Source organism: Ambystoma mexicanum, chromosome 2q (genome assembly GCF_040938575.1).
Source record: "Ambystoma mexicanum isolate Mex_15411 chromosome 2q, UKY_AmexF1_1, whole genome shotgun sequence".
Lineage (NCBI taxonomy): Eukaryota > Metazoa > Chordata > Amphibia > Caudata > Ambystomatidae > Ambystoma > Ambystoma mexicanum.
Window position 1 is genome coordinate 906,264,652 of NC_090924.1, and position 18,228 is coordinate 906,282,879.

Below are 18,228 nucleotides of genomic sequence, written 5' to 3' on the forward strand. Positions count from 1 at the left end.
TGCTGTCTTCGGATCCAAGATGTCGGGCGCATCCACACATTCTGAAGCACATCACGGCTCGCTGTAGCCAATCGGCGAAGACGTCGCGTGCCAATCGATATCTTGTCCGCGGAGCGAACAGGGAAGTGTGACCGCGGAGCGGACATAGATATCACTAATTTTTTTAGACATATTTTTTGGTCGTTTTAAAGGAAACTACTGGACGGATTTGCACAAAATTTACAAAAGCACGCTTTCGGGACCAAGCCTCTGCCCCTGCTGCAAATTTGGTGACAATCCGTCCAGCGGTTTGGGCTGTAGGCGTGCGCCAAGTTTTTCCCCCATTCAGTCGATGGGAAAAAGACGTTTTGGGTCTCCCCTATAACTTTTCTCCCCCTGGACCAAATATCACCAAACTTTGCAATAAAAATCAGAGTGCCCCATATACTTGTTTTGCAAAGTTCGGTGAGGATTCGTCCAGGGGGAGCTGAGTTATAAGCCACCCAAAAAATGCTCTTCCTATGGAAACGGCAACTTAACCATAACTACACAGCCACTAGTGTGGCTGTGTAATATTCTTTTCTGTTCGTTTTGTCCTTGGTATTTGTGGCGCTGCCCGATGACTGGGCGCGCACGCAGCGGCGTGACTTTGCACGCCGCCGCGTGCAACATAAATAAACGGGCCGTTCCTGGCCGCGGCAGAGCGACCGGGAAGCCCGAACCTAGAGGACGTCTGTCTGAGTCCTTCGGGGTTGGGGGCTTACGGAAGGCGCTCGGGGGTCCCGACCAACCCCCAACAGTGGCCAACCCCCAACAGTGGCCAACCCCCAACAGTGGCGACGAGGATGGGATACAATGCCTGGGACCGGCGGTGACTTGACCGGCAATTTTTGTTTATTTGCAGCGAGGTCGCCTTGAGACTTTGCTACGGCCCGCAGGCCGTGCGTTACCCACGCGGATGGCGGCCATTTTGTGAATCAGGCCGTGAAACTTCTCTGAGCTCCGGTTTGAGCTGAGAAGTGCATCCAGGCCTAATTTTTGGCAATCCTGCTAGCACGCAGTGATACCTGCATGTGACTATGCCCAGGTGGTGATTTTGCATTTTTCTGCGTCTCCTACGTCGAGTGCAAGCATGGAGAGCTACAATGGCCGGGCCTGCATAGCCTATATTTCTTTCTTGTCCTAATTTTTGAAGCAGCTGGAAGCTGAGGCTTCTCTTCATCTTCTTCATCATCAGACTGGTGGCCCCACTGATCTTCATCCTCTTCATCAGAGGTGTGGTGCAGCAGCTGTTTTCTTCAATGGTGCTGGCTGGAGGCATTTGGACTTGGTGTTTGAGTTGCGGCCCCTGTCCTCCATGCTGGGGGTGCCTGTACGCTCGAACGAATGAGTGATACTGAGGACCAGGACGGAGCGCCGGTGCAGCGGCCTCCACGTGCGCCAGCAGCACATCAAGGTTTGCTGCCTCCAGTGCAGCCGGCACAGCAGCCTCCAGGTGGTCAGGCAGGCCCTCAGGGTCCTCTACTTCCAGCGCAGCCTGTGGCTGCACCCGTTGTTCAGCAGATTCTCCCCGTTATGGCTCAGGTACGTGCACAGGCGGCCCTGCAGCCCATCCCGGAGTTTGATGCATCGGGCCCACCCTCCAGTTTGGGGCCCAGATGGAGGAGGTGGGTGGACCATTTGGACATGTACTTTCGGGCTGCCCAGGTGGTAGATGATGATACCTGGCTGGCAACTATGCTGTACTCGGCAGGTCCATCTGTCCGAGACTTTTGAATCGCTTCCGCCAGGGGATGGATCCTATGATCAGGCGAAGGCCGCTCTGCAGGCCTACTTTCTGCCTCTCGCCAATGCGGATTATGAACGTTTTGTCATGCTCTCTGCCAAACAGAAAGACGATGAGACTCTGGACACGTTCTATGGGCGCCTAAGGCGTCTCTCGTTGGCCTGCGCGTGGGGTGATGCGGAGGACATGATCAGGACGATGCTGATCCAAGCTTGCTCATCAGGCAAATTAAGGCGCCAGGTGCTAAGGGAGCCTGGAATTGCACTTCAGCGCATCCTTGAACTGGGGAGATGCCATGAGGTGTCAGAGGCGAGGGCAGCTAGAATGGAGGCCGGGTCGCGCCCCATCAAGACCGAAGAGGTATGTGCGATGTGGCAGGGGCACCCGAAGACCTGGCAGCAGTCCCCGGGATCGAGACGGGATGGCAGGAGAAATCTGCCAAAAATGTGGGTATGACCTGCCCCATCCTGCTGAGTGCCCTGCGGCTGGAAAGACCTGTGGACGGTGTGGGATGCCGGATCATTTCTCGAGGGTATGCAAAGCCGCAATCCCAGTATTGGTACCGAGGGGCCCGGGACGGTCCAGTCTCAATCGCCAGGGTCGACTATCCAACGTCGCTCAGGTGGATCAGACTGAGGAGGATGCCCAGGTGGAGGAAGCTGAAGAAGAGGAGGAAGAGGAAGAGAACATCTTCTTTGTCTCGAGTGTGGGGATCATGAAAAGTAAGAACAGGAGACAGCCAAGGTGCGTGGTCGAGGTGAACCGATCTCCAGTCCCCGTCCTTGTGGACACTGGGGCGTCGGTGAATGTAATGGCCCGTGGACACTATGACGCCATGGACCAGCCCCCCAAGCTGGCTGCTCCCAAGGCCTGCATTTTTGCCTTCGGTGGTGTTGACCCCATTCCTCTGGACGGTGTGTTCGTGGCAAAAGTAGAACATGAGGGCTCCCAAATCACAGCACGATTCTACGTAACACCGGTGAGCACCAACACGCTGCTAAATTGTGCTGCAGCAGAGGCCCTCAGCATCGTCAGCTTCGCATATTCTGTCTATTTAGAGGACATTAATTACTTGCTCGAAAAGTATGCCGCGCTGTTCAAGGGGATCGGGCAGATGGCCGGTGACCCAGTGAGGTTACACATTGATGAGTCGGTGTAGCCCATTGCCCTGAAACATCGAAGGGTGCTGTTCCACCTCTGTGAACTTGTCGATAAGGAGCTGGACAATTTGGTCAATCTTGACATTATAGAACAGGTGGAAGGCCCGACTCCCTGGGTGTCCCCGATAGTGGTGGCACGGAAGCCTACACAACCCGATGCTGTTAGAATCTGCGTCGTCATGAGGCTCCCGAACAAGGCCATTAAGAGATAGAGGCACCTCACCCCGACCATTGACGACATCATTGCGGAGGTACAGGGCGCTCATTTCTTTTCGAAACTGGACCTTCGAGCGGGCTATCAGGTTGTCCTCCACCCCGAGTCGAGGTACATTACCACCTTCACGACACACCGAGGGCTATACCGCTACAAGAGGCTAAGCTTTGGTGTGTCCTCGGCGGCAGAGGTGTTCAGAACATTATTCGGGGCGCCCTGACTGATCTACAGGGCGTTTTGAACATAAGCGACGACATCCTGGTGTTTGCCAGAACGGAGGTAGACCATCTGAGGCGGTTGGCGAAGACGTTCGGAAGACTGCAATCTTTGGGACTCACCCTCCACAAGGAGAAGTGTGAATTTCTCCGACCATCGATAGAATTCTTTGGTTTTGTATTCAAAGAAGGGGAGGTGTCTCCTGATCCCCGGAAGGTGCAGGATATAAAGAAGGCGCAGCTTCCGGAGTCGGTATCTGAGGTGCGAAGCTTCCTAGGCATGGTCACATACTGTGGAAGGTTCATTAAAAATCTGGCCTCCAGATCGGAACCGCTCAGGGCACTGACCAGGAAGGATGTCATCTGGAACTGGGGCCCGCTACAACAGGCGGCTTTTGATGACATAAAGGGTGCCCTGGCGGCTGAAGACACCATGTCCTCCTTCGATCCCGCGCTGCCGTCCGAGATCATCGTCGACGCCAGCCCATTCGGCCTGGGCGCTGTGCTAACACGAATTGACAGTGGTGGGGGCGTCCGCCCGGTGGCATATGCCAGCAAGGCCCTGTCCGATGCGGAGCAGCGATACTCGCAGATCGAGCGTGAGGCGCTGGCAGTACTGTGGGGATGCCGGCACTTCCGGCTCTACGTCCTTGGACGCCCAGTGACGGTGGTGACAGACCACAAGCCGCTGCTTCCCATCCTAGCAGGGTCGTCATCCAAGCCACCGGCACGCATTGAGCGGTGGATGCTTGCCCTTTTGGAGTATGGAGTCACCTTGGTATACCGGCCAGGGGCGAACAACGCTGCAGACTGTCTCCAGACACCCGGGTGCGTATGCAGGCGAAGTCCAGGACGCCTGTGCAGAAGAGCACGTCCGGGTGGTGGTGGAGGCAGCCACGCCAAATGCCATGCCTCTCCAGGAGCTGGAGGCAGCTGCAGCGCAAGATGAGTGCTTCCAGATCCTAAGGCACTCGATGCAACAGGGCTCCTGGAAGTCGGTGCTGGAGGCTCTGGTGGGGCGCACCCAGGAGGCCAGGACCGGACTTGAGCAACTATGGAAAGTCCGGGAGGAGTTATCGTTCTCGACATCTGGCCTTCTGCTCCGTGGAGATCGGATTGTGGTGCCCCAATCGAAGGTGGACGAGGTGATCGCTTTGGCTCACCGTGGTCATCAGGGTGCCGCCAAGACCAAGGCACGCCTACGGCTGAAGGTGTGGTTCCCTGAGCAGGAACGCAAGGTGGATGACTTCGTGGCGGCCTGTGTTTGGTGCCAGGCGGCATCTCCCCTGCAGCGGAAACCTGCGATAGAGACAATGCCGAGGGGGACGCGCCCTTGGGAAATCGTTCATGCGGACTTTGGATCCACCACCATGGGCACCCATTTCCTAGTTCTGGTCGACGAGTACTCGAGATACCCCGAGGTGGAGTTTGTGGACTCTGTGGCGTTTGAGCACCCATGGAAAAGGTGTTTCCGGCCCATGGTTTCCCACGCACGCTGTGCTCGGACAACGGTGCGCCATTCCAGAGCGAACGCTTCTCGGAGCTGATGGAGAGTTCTGGGGTGGTACACAGGAAAATCATGCCCCTCTGGCCAATGGCGAAGCGGAACGGCTCATGAGGACTCTAAATAAGACCTTTAGAATTGCTCAGGGGCAGTCGCTCCAGAGAGCCCTGTACCAGTTTCTGAGGGTGTACCGCACCACGCCACATGCATCCACTGGAGTGGCCCCGGCTGAGGCATTTTTCAAGCGGTGTCCTCGGGGTTTGCTACCGGAGGTAGGAGAGAAAGAACCTGGGGTGATCAATGACCAACAGGTCTAGATGGACCGGCGGCTGAGGATCGAACAAGAGAACGCTCTGAGAGGGTTTCGCCCGCAGCGGCTGGAGCCTGGCGATGAGGTCCTCATTCGGAATAGGCATCCCCATGGGAAGCTCTCCCTACCGTATGAACCGGAACCGCTGGATGTCGTCGCGGTCTGAGGATCCATGGTGACTGCATCGGACGGACGGTGAGTGGTAACTCGCAATGTGAGTTTCTTCAAGAAACTGCGGGATCCAAGAACTGATCCACCTCCTGATCAGACCCAGGAGAGATCCCTGAGGACGAAAGGGAAACACCCTGTCTGCCTGAGTCCCCGGCCCGGGGCATGCTCCTGGACAGATCACCCGTGCCGGAGGTGAGCAGGAGGTACCCCCAGAGGCCTGGGCGAGGGAAACCTGCTCACCTCAGCGATTACGTGTTGGGTCACCTGGCTGTTTGTCCTGAGGATGAGAACTGTTAAGTAAGGGGACCTGGGTGGATGTCAGTAAAGGGGTGTTCTGAACATAGGGTTTTCGTAAAATGTTAAGGATTCATTTTGGTTTGCAGTGTCTAGTATTAGTATGGTTATTGTTCTCCCAGAAAAAGGAGTGGTGTGGCGCTGCCCGATGACTGGGCGCGCACGCGGCGGCGTGACATTGCATGCCGCCGCATGCAACATAAATAAACTGGACGTTCCCGGCCGCGGCAGAGCGACCGGGAAGCCTGAACCGAGAGGACGTCTCTGTCTGAGTCCTTCGGGGTTGGGGGCTTACGGAAGGCGCTGGGGGGGTCCCGACCAACCCCCAACAGTATTTGTCCCTCATAAACTGGCTCACCACTTATCTTCATGCTATTGTACAGAAACCCTACTTGGGAATGCCTTCACCAGCTGTAAATGTGTTTGTGTTTATTTTAAGTCATTTATTTTTCAAATTGACATCCCATTCTTTAACTAAATACAAAATACAAATGCAAATAAGTACAGAGTCTTTTCCAAAGGGTGGCTTATTAAAACCCTAAACCCACCATTGCTAAGGACCGGTTTATGTTAAAAACACAGGCTGCAGCAAGCGTCCCTGTGAAGTCGGTTCGTTTTAAAAAATAAATAAAAAAGAAACGAAAAATTGCCACCATAGAAATGGCATGCAGGGATGTTTGTGGAACCGCTCATTTCAATGGCCTGTGCTGGGCAGAGAAAGGCCGAGCATTGTTCTGTGAAACGAGGCCAGATTTTCCTCTGGTGACTGCGACTGGGAGAGAAACTAGCAGGCCGATTCATGGAATAATTAGCGCGGCGCAAGTGGCCAAAAACGTGCGAATCGCAGTGGAATAGCGAAAATCGCAGTGCAAGTGCGAAAATCGCACGAAAAGCAGCGCACATCGATTCATGGAAGGCCGTGCGCGAGAAAACCATCGGATGTGCGATAAAAAAGTGCGCGGCGCACGTTGGCGCACAGGCCATCTAACTGCGTGCGCCAGGTCACAGCGAAAATCGCACAGGCCACAGCGAAAATCGCACATAGCGCGGCGCACGCAACAAAAGTAGGCGGAACACGGGGCGTAACACTCGGAATGGGGAACAACTTGCCAAAATGTGGGCGTCACGGGGGGGGGGGAGTACAGGGTACAAGTGCGCGGAACGCCCACACGCTCGCCTACAACACGTATTCATGGAATAGAATAGGGCAAAAAAGCGCACGCTCAAACCAGCGCACAGGCACAAACACTACCGCCACAAGAAAGCAGGCGGTAGCGTCTCTGCGCCTGTAAGAAATGTGCGCCAAAAGGTGCGCCAACAAATAGCACCTATATACAGCCATGATGAATGGCCAATACTGTGGCCCTCCAGGACAAATGGCGTGCAAAGGGGTACCCACAAACACGGACACCTGCTGAAAAAAAATACGTGTGCGTGTATACCGGGGTGCGCGGGAAGTCTCACACGCGATTTGTCAGGGTACGTGGATTTCAGGGGTGCGCGGGAAGTTCCACACGCGATTTGGCCGGGTACGTGGATTTCAGGGGTGCGCGGGAAGTTCCACACGCGATTTGGCCGGGTACGTGGATTTCAGGGGTGCGCGGGAAGTTCCACACGCGATTTGTCAGGGTACGTGGATTTCAGGGGTGCGCGGGAAGTTCCACACGCGATTTGGCCAGGTACGTGGATTTCAGTGGTGCGCGGGAAGTTCCACACGCGATTTGTCAGGGTACGTGGATTTCAGGGGTGCGCCGGAAGTTCCACACGCGATTTGGCCGTGTACGTGGATTTCAGGGTTGCGCGGGAAGTTCCACACGCGATTTGGCCGGGTACGTGGATTTCAGGGGTGCGCGGGAAGTTCCACACGCGATTTCAGCAGGGTACGTGTATTTCAGGGGTGCACGGGAAGTTCCACACGCGATTGGCCCAGTGCGAGCAGGGTACGTGTATTCCATGGGTGCGCGGGAAGTTCCACACGCGATTTCAACAGGGTACGTGTATTTCAGGGGTGCGCGGGAAGTTCCACACGCGATTTGTCAGGGTACGTGGATTTCAGGGGTGCGCGGGAAGTTCCACACGCGATTTGTCAGGGTACGTGGATTTCAGGGGTGCGCGGGAAGTTCCACACGCGATTTGTCAGGGTATGTGGATTTCAGGGGTGCGCGGGAAGTTTCACACACGATTTGGCCGGGTACGTGGATTTCAGGGGTGCGCGGGAAGTTCCACACGCGATTTGGCTGGGCACGTGTATGACAGGGGTACGCGGGAAACTCTACACGCGATTTGGCTGTGTGTTCCCAGGTATTCCCTGTACACCCTCCACGGCCCCTGCAGGCAGCACACACCACAGGGGACTACCCTGCACACCTGCTCATGCCCCCACCCATGTCTCCCACCACCCCCAGCCACCAGGGGCAGCCTCCACCAGGCCCCCCCCATGTCTACCACCACCCCCACCCCCCAGCAGTGCAGGGGCACCCTCCACCAGGCCCCCACTCATGTCTACCACCACCCCCACCCCCCAGCAGTGCAGGGGCAGCCTCCACCAGGCCCCCACTCATGTCTCCCACCACCCCCACCCCCCAGCAGTGCAGGGGCAGCCTCCACCAGGCCCCCACTCATGTCTCCCACCACCCCCACCCCCCAGCAGTGCAGGGGCACCCTCCACCAGGCCCCACTCATGTCTCCCACCACCCCCACCCCCCAGCAGTGCAGGGGCAGCCTCCACCAGGCCCCCACTCATGTCCCCTATCACCCCCACCCCCCAGCATCCAGAGGCTGCCCCTGGATGCTGGGGGGTGGGGGTGGGGGTAGACATGAGTGGGGGCCTGGTGGAGGGTGCCCCTGGTGGCGGGGGGTGGGGGTGATGGGAGACATGAGTGGGGGCCTGGTGGAGGCTGCCCCTGGATGCTGGGGGGTGGGGGTGGTGGGAGACATGCATTGTTGATCAGTAGTGCAAGGTGACATGTGGGTTGGCTGGGGGGCATGCCCATGGTGGATGGGCTGCCTGCGGGACATGAGCAGGGGTGCAGGGTAGTCCCCCGTGGTGTGGGCTGCCTGCAGGGGCCGTGGAGGTTGTGGAGCGTACACCTGGGAGGACCCACACGGCCAATTCACGTGTAGTACTCCCCAGAACCCCTGAAATTCACATACCCTGCTGAAATCGCGTGTGGAGTGTGGAACTTCCCGCGCACCCCTGAAATACACGTACCCTGTTGAAATCGCATGTGGAACTTCCCGCGCACCCCTGAAATACACGTACCCTGCTGAAATCGCGTGTGGAACTTCCCGCGCACCCATGGAATACACGTACCCTGCTCGCACTGGGCCAATCGCGTGTGGAACTTCCCGTGCACCCCTGAAATACACGTACCCTGCTGAAATTGCGTGTGGAACTTCCCGCGCACCCCTGAAATACACGTACCCTGCTCGCACTGGGCCAATCGCGTGTGGAACTTCCCGCGCACTCCTGAAATACACGTACCCTGCTGAAATCGCGTGTGGAACTTCCCGCGCACCCCTGAAATACACATACCCTGTTGAAATCGCGTGTGGAACTTCCCGCGCACCCCTGAAATACACGTACCCTGCTTGCACGGGGCCAATCGCGTGTGGAACTTCCCGCGCACCCCTGAAATACACGTACCCTGCTCGCACTGGGCCAATCGCGTGTGGAACTTCCCGCGCACCCCTGTAATACACGTACCTTGCTGATTTTGGTGTGGAACTTCCCGCGCACCCCTGATGCACACGTACACAGGACAATCGCGTGTGGAACTTCCCGCGAACCACTGAAATACACGTTCCCCGCTTGGCGTTCCTTGTTTGGCAGCCCTGTAAACTGGTCCAGGGTTAGCGCAGCCCTTTGCGATGATTTTGCGATTTTGATGGCTTTTCCTTGCGCGAGGGCCTTCTTGGGGGCGTTACTGGCGCTGCTGCAGGGTTGCTGCGATACTCTGCGCCACGGCTGGTTTGGGAGCCTAATATCCATGAATACGCTGTGCGTGGAAATCGGTTTTAGCGCACGTGCCTGGCGCAGACAATCGCACGCGGACACTCTGCGCCAGCCGCTTGTGACACTTTTCTGCGAAATTCTATGAATTACCCTGTAGGTGTGGGCGCGGGGGTGGGCAGACAGAGGAAGATTGGCTTGAGTAAGTTTAAGTAGGTGCTGGGAGCAGTGGGTGGGAGCAAAGGGTTGTGGCAACGAGCAGCATAGAATTTAGACTTTGCTCTCATACCAACTTTTCTGGAAAACTGGATGACTATTATTTCTCAGGTGCTAAATTGATTGCAAAATTGAAGTCCGATTTAGCGGTGTTTCCTACAAAATCTCTTAATATGTATTTTCCTTACTGAAAGAATTCACACTCTGTGTAGTCCTCGGATTTTTCACACCAGCATTATTTTCCTTGTCAGTGGATCCACATGCTTTGAGGTGCTTTGAAGTGTACGCAGGAAGGGTCGTCTGTGCACGCACACTCTTCCAAAATATGTGAAAGCTAATAACTGAGAAAAAGCACCCTTTAAAATTGGGTAAATTCTGTATCAGTGGCCCATGGGCCCAGTTGACTTTAGGGACTCGTGTATTTATTATAAGAGGGATAATCTTTTACTTGCCTTGATGGGGGACTTTTACCTCGGCAGACTAACCAAGTGGAAATCTCATTACACAAAAGACTGCAATACATTGTAACTGGTAAGTATCTTGTGCTTACTGAATCATTGAATTGGGTAAAAGATGGACTCTGAACCTGGAGAGTGGGAGAAGGGGGAAAAAAGCACACGGTTACACATTAGATTGAGGGGGATACTGTGTAGTGTTTGCTAAGTAGTGAAGCCTGCCGTTTCTGAAGAATTCTAGCAGTTAATGTGCTTGTGACCAGATGCAACAGATGGTTGCACAAAGCATAACAAAAATGAAGGTGATGTATGATGCCATGAAAAATTGCTTTTCTTATGTAATGTTTATCTGCATCGTTGTCTTTTTTGACTCATTCTTCAAAGAACCTTATTTAAATTAAAACTGAAATGTCAAAATGAGGTGCTGTATGTTATTTTTAGTGTATTTTCATTGGAGGTTGGTAAACAATATTGAGATTATTTGTGTACTATTCGATTTCAAGTGCCAGTTACTCTACATAATGTTGTTTCTTTTTTAAGGGTGTAACATTTAGAGTTGAAAATAATGATTTGGTAATCGCTCGCATTCTTCATGGAGGAATGATTGATCGGCAAGGGCTTCTTCATGTAGGAGACATTATCAAAGAAGTGAATGGTCACGAAGTCGGGAACCATCCAAAGGAATTGCAAGAATTATTAAAAAGTATTAGTGGTAGTGTCACCCTGAAAATACTGCCTAGCTACAGAGATTCAGTTGCTCTGCAACAGGTCAGTAATGTCAAGTTCCAATGTGATGTAATTTATTAAACATGTTTATTATCTGTGAAAGAGGAAGATCTATAGTGTCATAGTGCTGTATTTCTCAGATCATCTCTTGCTGCCGTGCTCTTTCAAATTCTCGACTATTGGGGACAGTATCACCAGTTGTGGTGGTCTAATGTTACTCACTTTGTTGTTTGTTGTGGAAACACCAGCACCTTGTTAATATTAGAAAATGTTCAGGGGATAGTCATTTTGATGACACTGAAAGCCTTGAACACTACAGCTTGAACTGGCATTTCACCCACATACTTTGTTTTGCACCCACATACTTGTTGGGTTTTGTTAGGCCTTGTAGCATAATTTACATGGGGTTTGCCTCCGCCTTTCTCCTTCTTTTTCTTATCATCCTCCTTTCCCATTAAACAACTGTCATGTCTACTATGGGCAACCTTTTTGCACAGATCACATAGAAACAGGTTAACTGTAACCATAGTTTAAAGTATTTCATCCCCAAGTTCACAAATAACATGTTAGCAATTACAGGCATGTAGCCTGAAGCATCTTTTATTAAAAACAAAGAAATAAACTGTTTTTAAACTTGAACCAAATTAAAGTTACACGTGTGTTTAGGAGTCCTCAGACACAAACTATTTAATCTTATTTATTCAGATAACATGTGTGGCACAGACTCTGCCCCAGAGACAGCAGAGCGCTTTACAAACAGTGGAATGCAACAGTTAGATAACAAATAGTGAATTATCCTACCTGGAAGGTAAGTAAGGCGGTAAATCAGAAACCAGGCCACACTCCTGAAATGCACCAAAGGAGCCTTTATCGAGCAGAAATCGCAGATAAGTAGGCATGATTAAGAGGATTAGGCGACTCCCACAGTTGCAAACCGACTGGATCATCCATCTTCCCCATCTGCACTATCCGACACTCTCGAACTTGCAAAATGCACTGCTGACCTCAAACACACCAGCATTTAACTTTCACTCTACAGTCTTGTGCAGCCAGGACAATACAGACTTCCCCTCCTGCAATAATGAACAAAAGGGGAACGTTTAGTCCCTGACACACTGAACAACCAAAGCAACATACACACAACCTTGGCGCAACAGTCAACAGTGCGCAACAAATTTGCACATCTCCCAAAGCCCACAGAAACTCTGGCACCAACTAATCCAAAAAAGATCCACTCCACAATCAAATCATACAATCCAAACATATGTGGACCACATTCAACCTATTTCAACTACACACAATTGGGACAAGTAATTCAGCCAGCCCATCAATCGGCACAATCAAGCAAGCTTGGCACTGAAATCAATTGTCAGCAAGCAAACTGTAACCTCTCATCACCTTGTGCACTGAAACACGTAAGAGGGAAATTAAAGGAAAAGTGACTTAAAACACAAGGGTTCGCACGGAACAAAAATGTGAGCTGCAAGAGAGCATTCACATTGAAAGGCAGGTAGGCACTGGGTACTCATGCCCAGGGTCACTTGAAGACAATACCAAGGTTAATAAGTAGGTAAGACACAGGAAAGACCAATGTATTAGTATGACAATAAAAAAGTAAGGTATGTTCTCCATAGCACAAAACATGCACATTTACACGAAATTGCATAACTCCTGAGGAGATGCATACACCAATACTGTGACACTGGTGTAATATTTGAAAAGGAAAGGGAACTTGTGTTACTAAAATCCATTTGCTCAAGCAGTAAGGAATTTACGCTCATTCCATCAAGAAATAATTATTTTCTCCCATTCGTACAATGCTGGGATTAACACCCATTTCTTGAGAAAGGTAATGGGATTCAAGTCCTTTCGTACCCATGTGCAGCACCTGCACACACAACTAGAAACAATACAATATAAAGGCAACATTGCTCATCATAACTAATATGAAGTAACCTCCGAAATAGTATTGAACAGCATTATACATGTGAGAAAGTGAAATTGTTGGATGGTCGTGCATTGACAGAAAGTACGACAATGGTCAGTGTGAGGAGCCATGACTGGGACGCGGACACAGAGGACTCAATATTTTGGTTACAAACTTGTATTAAATGAACAGTGGCGGAAAATGACTCACTATTCCTAATCTAGGAGGTATTTCCCTAGTTCACCCAAAACTAATAGATCTGTCCTTTGTCAAGATGTCCTGTGTCCAAAATCCTATTCTGGTACTTGCACTCTAAATCTAACTCTAAGGTGCGAAGGATATATTGCATTCTAAGTCGTCCGCTCTGGTACGTAAGTGCCAGGATTCATGGATACCGGCACTTGTTTGCCGGTGGGGCACCTGAGTACTCCAGCTAAAAGCTGGAGGTAAGGCAGGCCCCCTACTGGCAAACAAAGCTTGCATTAGCGGCACCAGCGTAGCCGGTGCTGTTAATGACAGCAAATCGCGTCATGGAGTCCGATGGCACTCCATGAATGGGGATTTACACCATCACTTGGAATCCAGCAGCAATGCCACCGTACAGAGTTCCGGAAACAGCAATATTTGCTGGATACCGGCTGAATAGGAATGAGGCCCATTGTCTCACGTTTTCAGAAGTGTTCAAATGTTCCAATCCAACACAAAAGGTATTGATCCAAACCAAGAAGTTCCAAACTGCTAATGTTCACAGTTCCAGGGAATGTTTCCCTTCCCCAGATTCCTTATCAATACCATAAAGCTCATAACAAGAATAATTACGTTTCTTAAAGTTCAAAAGGATATCTTTCTCCTTTGGATACTGCAATCCACTTCCGGTGAAATGGCTGCCTTCCCCAGGTTTTTTTTCATAATCAAAAGCAGGTTACAATTCTAAGGGCATGTGTGGTCCTTAGAATTCTTCTTTTACTGTTTTAGAAATGGTTGCGAGTTCTAGACTTTTACCCTCCCCTGCCTGGTTCTTTCCTAATTTACAACAGCTTGAAGTCTTGCGTGTATGATTCTTCCTTAGGCTTTCTTTCTATGCCCGTTTATCACACATACTGGACTATGATTAGTGTACTCTCTTGCCAGGCCTTAGGTGTCGTCTCTTTCACTGCTTTTCATATGGTTAGTCTTACCTGGTACCCTCTGCTTCCAGGACTTATGTGCATCTCATTTCCAACACTTGACTCTGCCTGGTATACTCTCCTACAAGGACTTGTATGCTTCTGTTTTCAACAATGTGTATCGGTACTTCTAATTTGCTCATACTATCAGTATACTAGCAGGTTCAAGTGGATCTAGGTCACCTGGCCTAAGCCCCGTCCACCTGGTGCCTCCTGGTTGCTGCTCTTTTTTCCTACTTAAGGAGCCCTCCAGCCTTTTTTTTCATTTGCAGATAGGGCGCAGGTGCAAGTGGATTTAGGTCACCTGGACTAAGCCCCGACCACCTGGTGCCTTCCTGGTTGCCACTGTCAGGTTCCTTATCCTGTTGATGTGGAATGTCCCAGCTTCCCTCCTCCACTTCCTCACCTGTGCAATCCGCGTCTTCTTCCACTGGGCTCAAAGAACTGTGGGATCTGTAGTCCTATTCTTTTTTTATGAGTAGCTTGTGTCTCGCACGGTAGGAACCCAAGTGAAGGCTATTTAAGAGCTCTTCCCTTTGACCCCTTTCCCGGGAGGGACAAATAAGGGGAAAAAGCCAGATGTGGCAAAAAAAAACTCTGACCGGTGTACAGCAGGACTCCGTACAGAAGATGGGCTCTGACTGCAGAATTTGGCGAGTATTCATCAATGGAATCCGAATGGTCAAATCATAAAACGTACCACCAAGGGTAGAGGTACTGGGAGCGGAAGGTACTCCGGCTGGTATGCCAAAGGGTTGGTGGGAATAAGGAGGAGTAGAACTGAGCCAGGGAAAAAAAATAAGCGGAAGCACTGCTCGTAAAGAAAGGCCTGTATGCGCAAGGCCTGGAACGGTAAGGCTGACCAAGAGAGAGGGATAACGGAGGGGAGAAAGGAAGGGTGAAAGCGGACAAGAAAGGAATAAAGAAAAAGACTCCGAGAGGAAATGGAGCGATAAAGCGTAGCGCAACAGCGGCAGCAAAGGAAAACAGCTGACCCGAAGGGTTGCAACGCAAGGACGGTACGCGGGGGTGTGTCTAAAATAGGACTATGTGCATCTGGTTGGAAAAAGAACTAGACTGCTGGGTGCACATAGGTCAAAGGCGTGGCGGGAATCGAAGTGCGGAGACACATACGGGGCCACAGGTGCCAGTGTCCAGTGCGTCGCAAGACAGCCGCTCTTTATCCCCACTTAGCAAGCCCTGCCCACCTGGTGCCTTCCTGGTTGCTCCTCTTTTTCTCTACTTAAGGAGCCCTCCAGCCTCTTTTCCTTTGCAGATTGGGCGCAGGTGCAAGTGGATCTAGGTCATCTGGCCTAAGCCCCGCCACCTTGTGCCTTCCTGGTTGCCGCTCTTTTTCCCTTCTTAAGGAGCCCTCCAGCCTCTCTTCCCTTGCAAATGGGGAGCAGGTGCAAGTGGATCTAGGTCATCTGGCCCAAGCCCCGCCTACCTGGTGCCTTCCTGGTTGCCACTCTTTTCCCCCCACATAGCATGCCCCGCCCACCTAGTGCCTTCCAGGTTGCTGCTCTTTTTCCCCACTTAGCACGCCCTGCCACCTGCTCCTTTTTCCTGCAAGTTTCTCCATTGCGTGTTGCTCACCGGGCTGCCTTCTCGCACCTCGTAGCTGTCTAGACTCATGGGCCGGTATCTTGCTCTGCCGTAAGCTGGAGAACTGTCTCCTTTTCCTGGCATGGTTTGAGCTGTTTTGGCCAATGGTCTTTTCCCAATGACTAGACCGCTGCACGTGGTTCTTGTGGAGAGTACTACAACAACCAAATTAGAGACTCAAAGGTAACTTGACCTGCCAGGGCATCCCCTTGAAACAACAATAGACTCAAAATTCCCGTCGGTCTAAGTTTCCCAAGTTGTGGGCTCTTCTATTTAGGCACTTTATTTTTTTGCGTAGAAGATTTAGATCTTCGGAAACACGTGAGCTGAATGTAGAATGGAGTATATCAATTCTATTAAGCAAGTAAAACAAATATATATTTCTCTATAATATTTTACAAAAACACAGGTATATTGTATAGTGCAAACACTAACACGATCAGCGGGAGTCCGCTCCTAACATTCCGTAAACATTATTTAATTTACTTCCTGAAACACATCAAAACATGAACATGTGTATGTCCGAAAACTGTATTTAACTCATCCCCACTTCATACATACCTCACCCTATATGTTTAATTCCACTCAACCACATTAAAATCAATTTTAAGAGAAATTCATCAGGGTAGAGCCAACTCTCCCCACCCGCGATTGTTCACAATTTTGTGGCTTTTGTTCCACTTGCAAAAAGCAGGTAAATTCTCCAGCATGGGGTCTGGCATGGATTCACATGCTCGTGAATATTCCCCGTCGTCAGGCTGGGAATCCTTGGTAAAGAAAATATCAGTTTCAGTTTCGTTTCTGAACTGTCTTTCTACTAGTAACCAATCACTGCTCACTGGGTCATACTGCCCCCAGCCAATGACTGCCCTCTACCTAAGCCCCTCCTCTGGCAGCCATCTTCAGATTTTTACTGCACGTTCAAGTGTTGGGAGAGTCCTTGTGCTGTAGCTCTCGAGCTTTTACTGCGTTTTGCGTTTTTTCGAAGAGTTTACTCTTATATTTTCGGTCAATCGAGCCTCAAGCTCCACCGTCTTCACTTCCGATCAACGGGGATCCATTCTCGGAATTTTCTACGCCCCTCAAGGGCATTTTTTCGCCATGTTTCCACTTCTCGGAGGATTCCAGAAGATCTTTGAGGCCTACCCCGCGTGGACATGGCCCAGGACAAGGGAAGCATGACGCCTGTTGGAGCCAAGCTGTTCAGGAGCTGCCCTGGATGCGGGCTTCAGAACGTCTTTAAGGAGTATGAGCACTCTCAGTGCCTCTACTGCCTTCACGATGACAAATCACACGTGGAGAAGGACTGTGCGTTTTGTAAGAACATGTCCGAAAGGACGATGAAGGATCGTCGTATTCAACTCGCCAACTGGCTGGATGGGAAGAGCCCAGCAGCGGGTGAGAAGAGGAAGAAATCCGAGCGGTGTTCTAAGACCTTTGAGGGCTAAGCACCGCGAGTCTACCTGCACCAGAAGCGCCGATTGGTCGGGCTCCTCGGCTGCCAGGCAGGGCGCATTATCACAGACGCCATCAACCACGAGCCAACGCTCTGGCTCGGGGAAAAGGAAATCGGAGAACCCGGGTAAGCTTCGAGAGAAGTCCCAGACGATCCTGACGGATTCGGCCAAGGGGGAGCGAGGCAGTGTCCCTCCCCCCCAAGGTGAAGGCCTCAGGCACGCCCAGTGTCGTGAAGGCCTTGATTCACCCTCGATTGAGGGAGTCGTGGCAGCCCTGGCGAAACCTGTGGAGGCTTCGCCAGTGGAGACGACTTCAGGGGCTAGAGTTTCCCTGCCACCCCGGAGGGAATCATCTTTTCTGCCTATCGAGAAGACCCCCGTGAAACCCCAACAGGAGAAAGAAGGGGGGCGCGATAGCCTTAACGGACACGGATACCACCTCCTGAGGATGAGTTGGTGAGCGTCCAAAGGATCCTGGACAAGAAGTTCGAGGAATCCAGGGCCCACGGTAAGGATCGCAACGAGGGGGCTGAAGAGGAACATTGGACTGCGGAGTACCCCACGTCCCAACCGTCGGTCCCGTTGCAGCCGGTGCCGCAGGACAACTCGGGAGCTATCCTGATGGCGATACAGAACCTGTACATGGAGATGAGAACAAGTATGCCATTACCCCCTACCGACAACCCAGCGGGGCCTGGTCCGTCGGGGAGCCCGCCTAACAAGCGGAGATGAGTCCATCCTCCTTCTCCTCCCCCACCCCTCCAGCCTTCACCCCATCCCCTCCTCCGAGGGATGAGACGGGAACGGAGACGGCAATAACTGGGACGGACGACGCCGGTGGTGATGATGAAATGGACCTCCCTTCACCACCTCCTCGGGCCTACCCCACCCCAGACGAATTTGGCTCCTTCCACGCCATGATCGCCAGGGCATCTGAGCTCTTGCAGCTCTGCCCCAAAGAACAGAGGAAGGAAGATTTCCTCTACCAATGGCGGGAGGCCAAGAGGAAGACTGTCCTCTCAATCCCGTTACTGGATGACATTTGGGACGAGGGGCTGGCGCTCCTGAAAAACCAGTCTACGGCTCCTGCT

At 51.9% G+C, this 18,228-nt stretch overlaps 1 protein-coding gene across 4 annotated transcripts in view; it reads left to right on the forward strand.

Annotated features, from left to right (window-relative positions):
- The window catches only part of PALS2 (protein associated with LIN7 2, MAGUK p55 family member), a 1,716,257-nt gene that overhangs the window by 714,751 nt on the left and 983,278 nt on the right, over window positions 1-18,228 (forward strand). For all 4 annotated transcript variants that reach the window (XM_069648194.1, XM_069648191.1, XM_069648193.1 and 1 more), the window contains one exon: window positions 10,797-11,024. In XM_069648194.1, coding sequence (XP_069504295.1) covers window positions 10,797-11,024 — 228 coding nt within the window. The remainder of the gene's footprint in view (window positions 1-10,796; window positions 11,025-18,228) is intronic.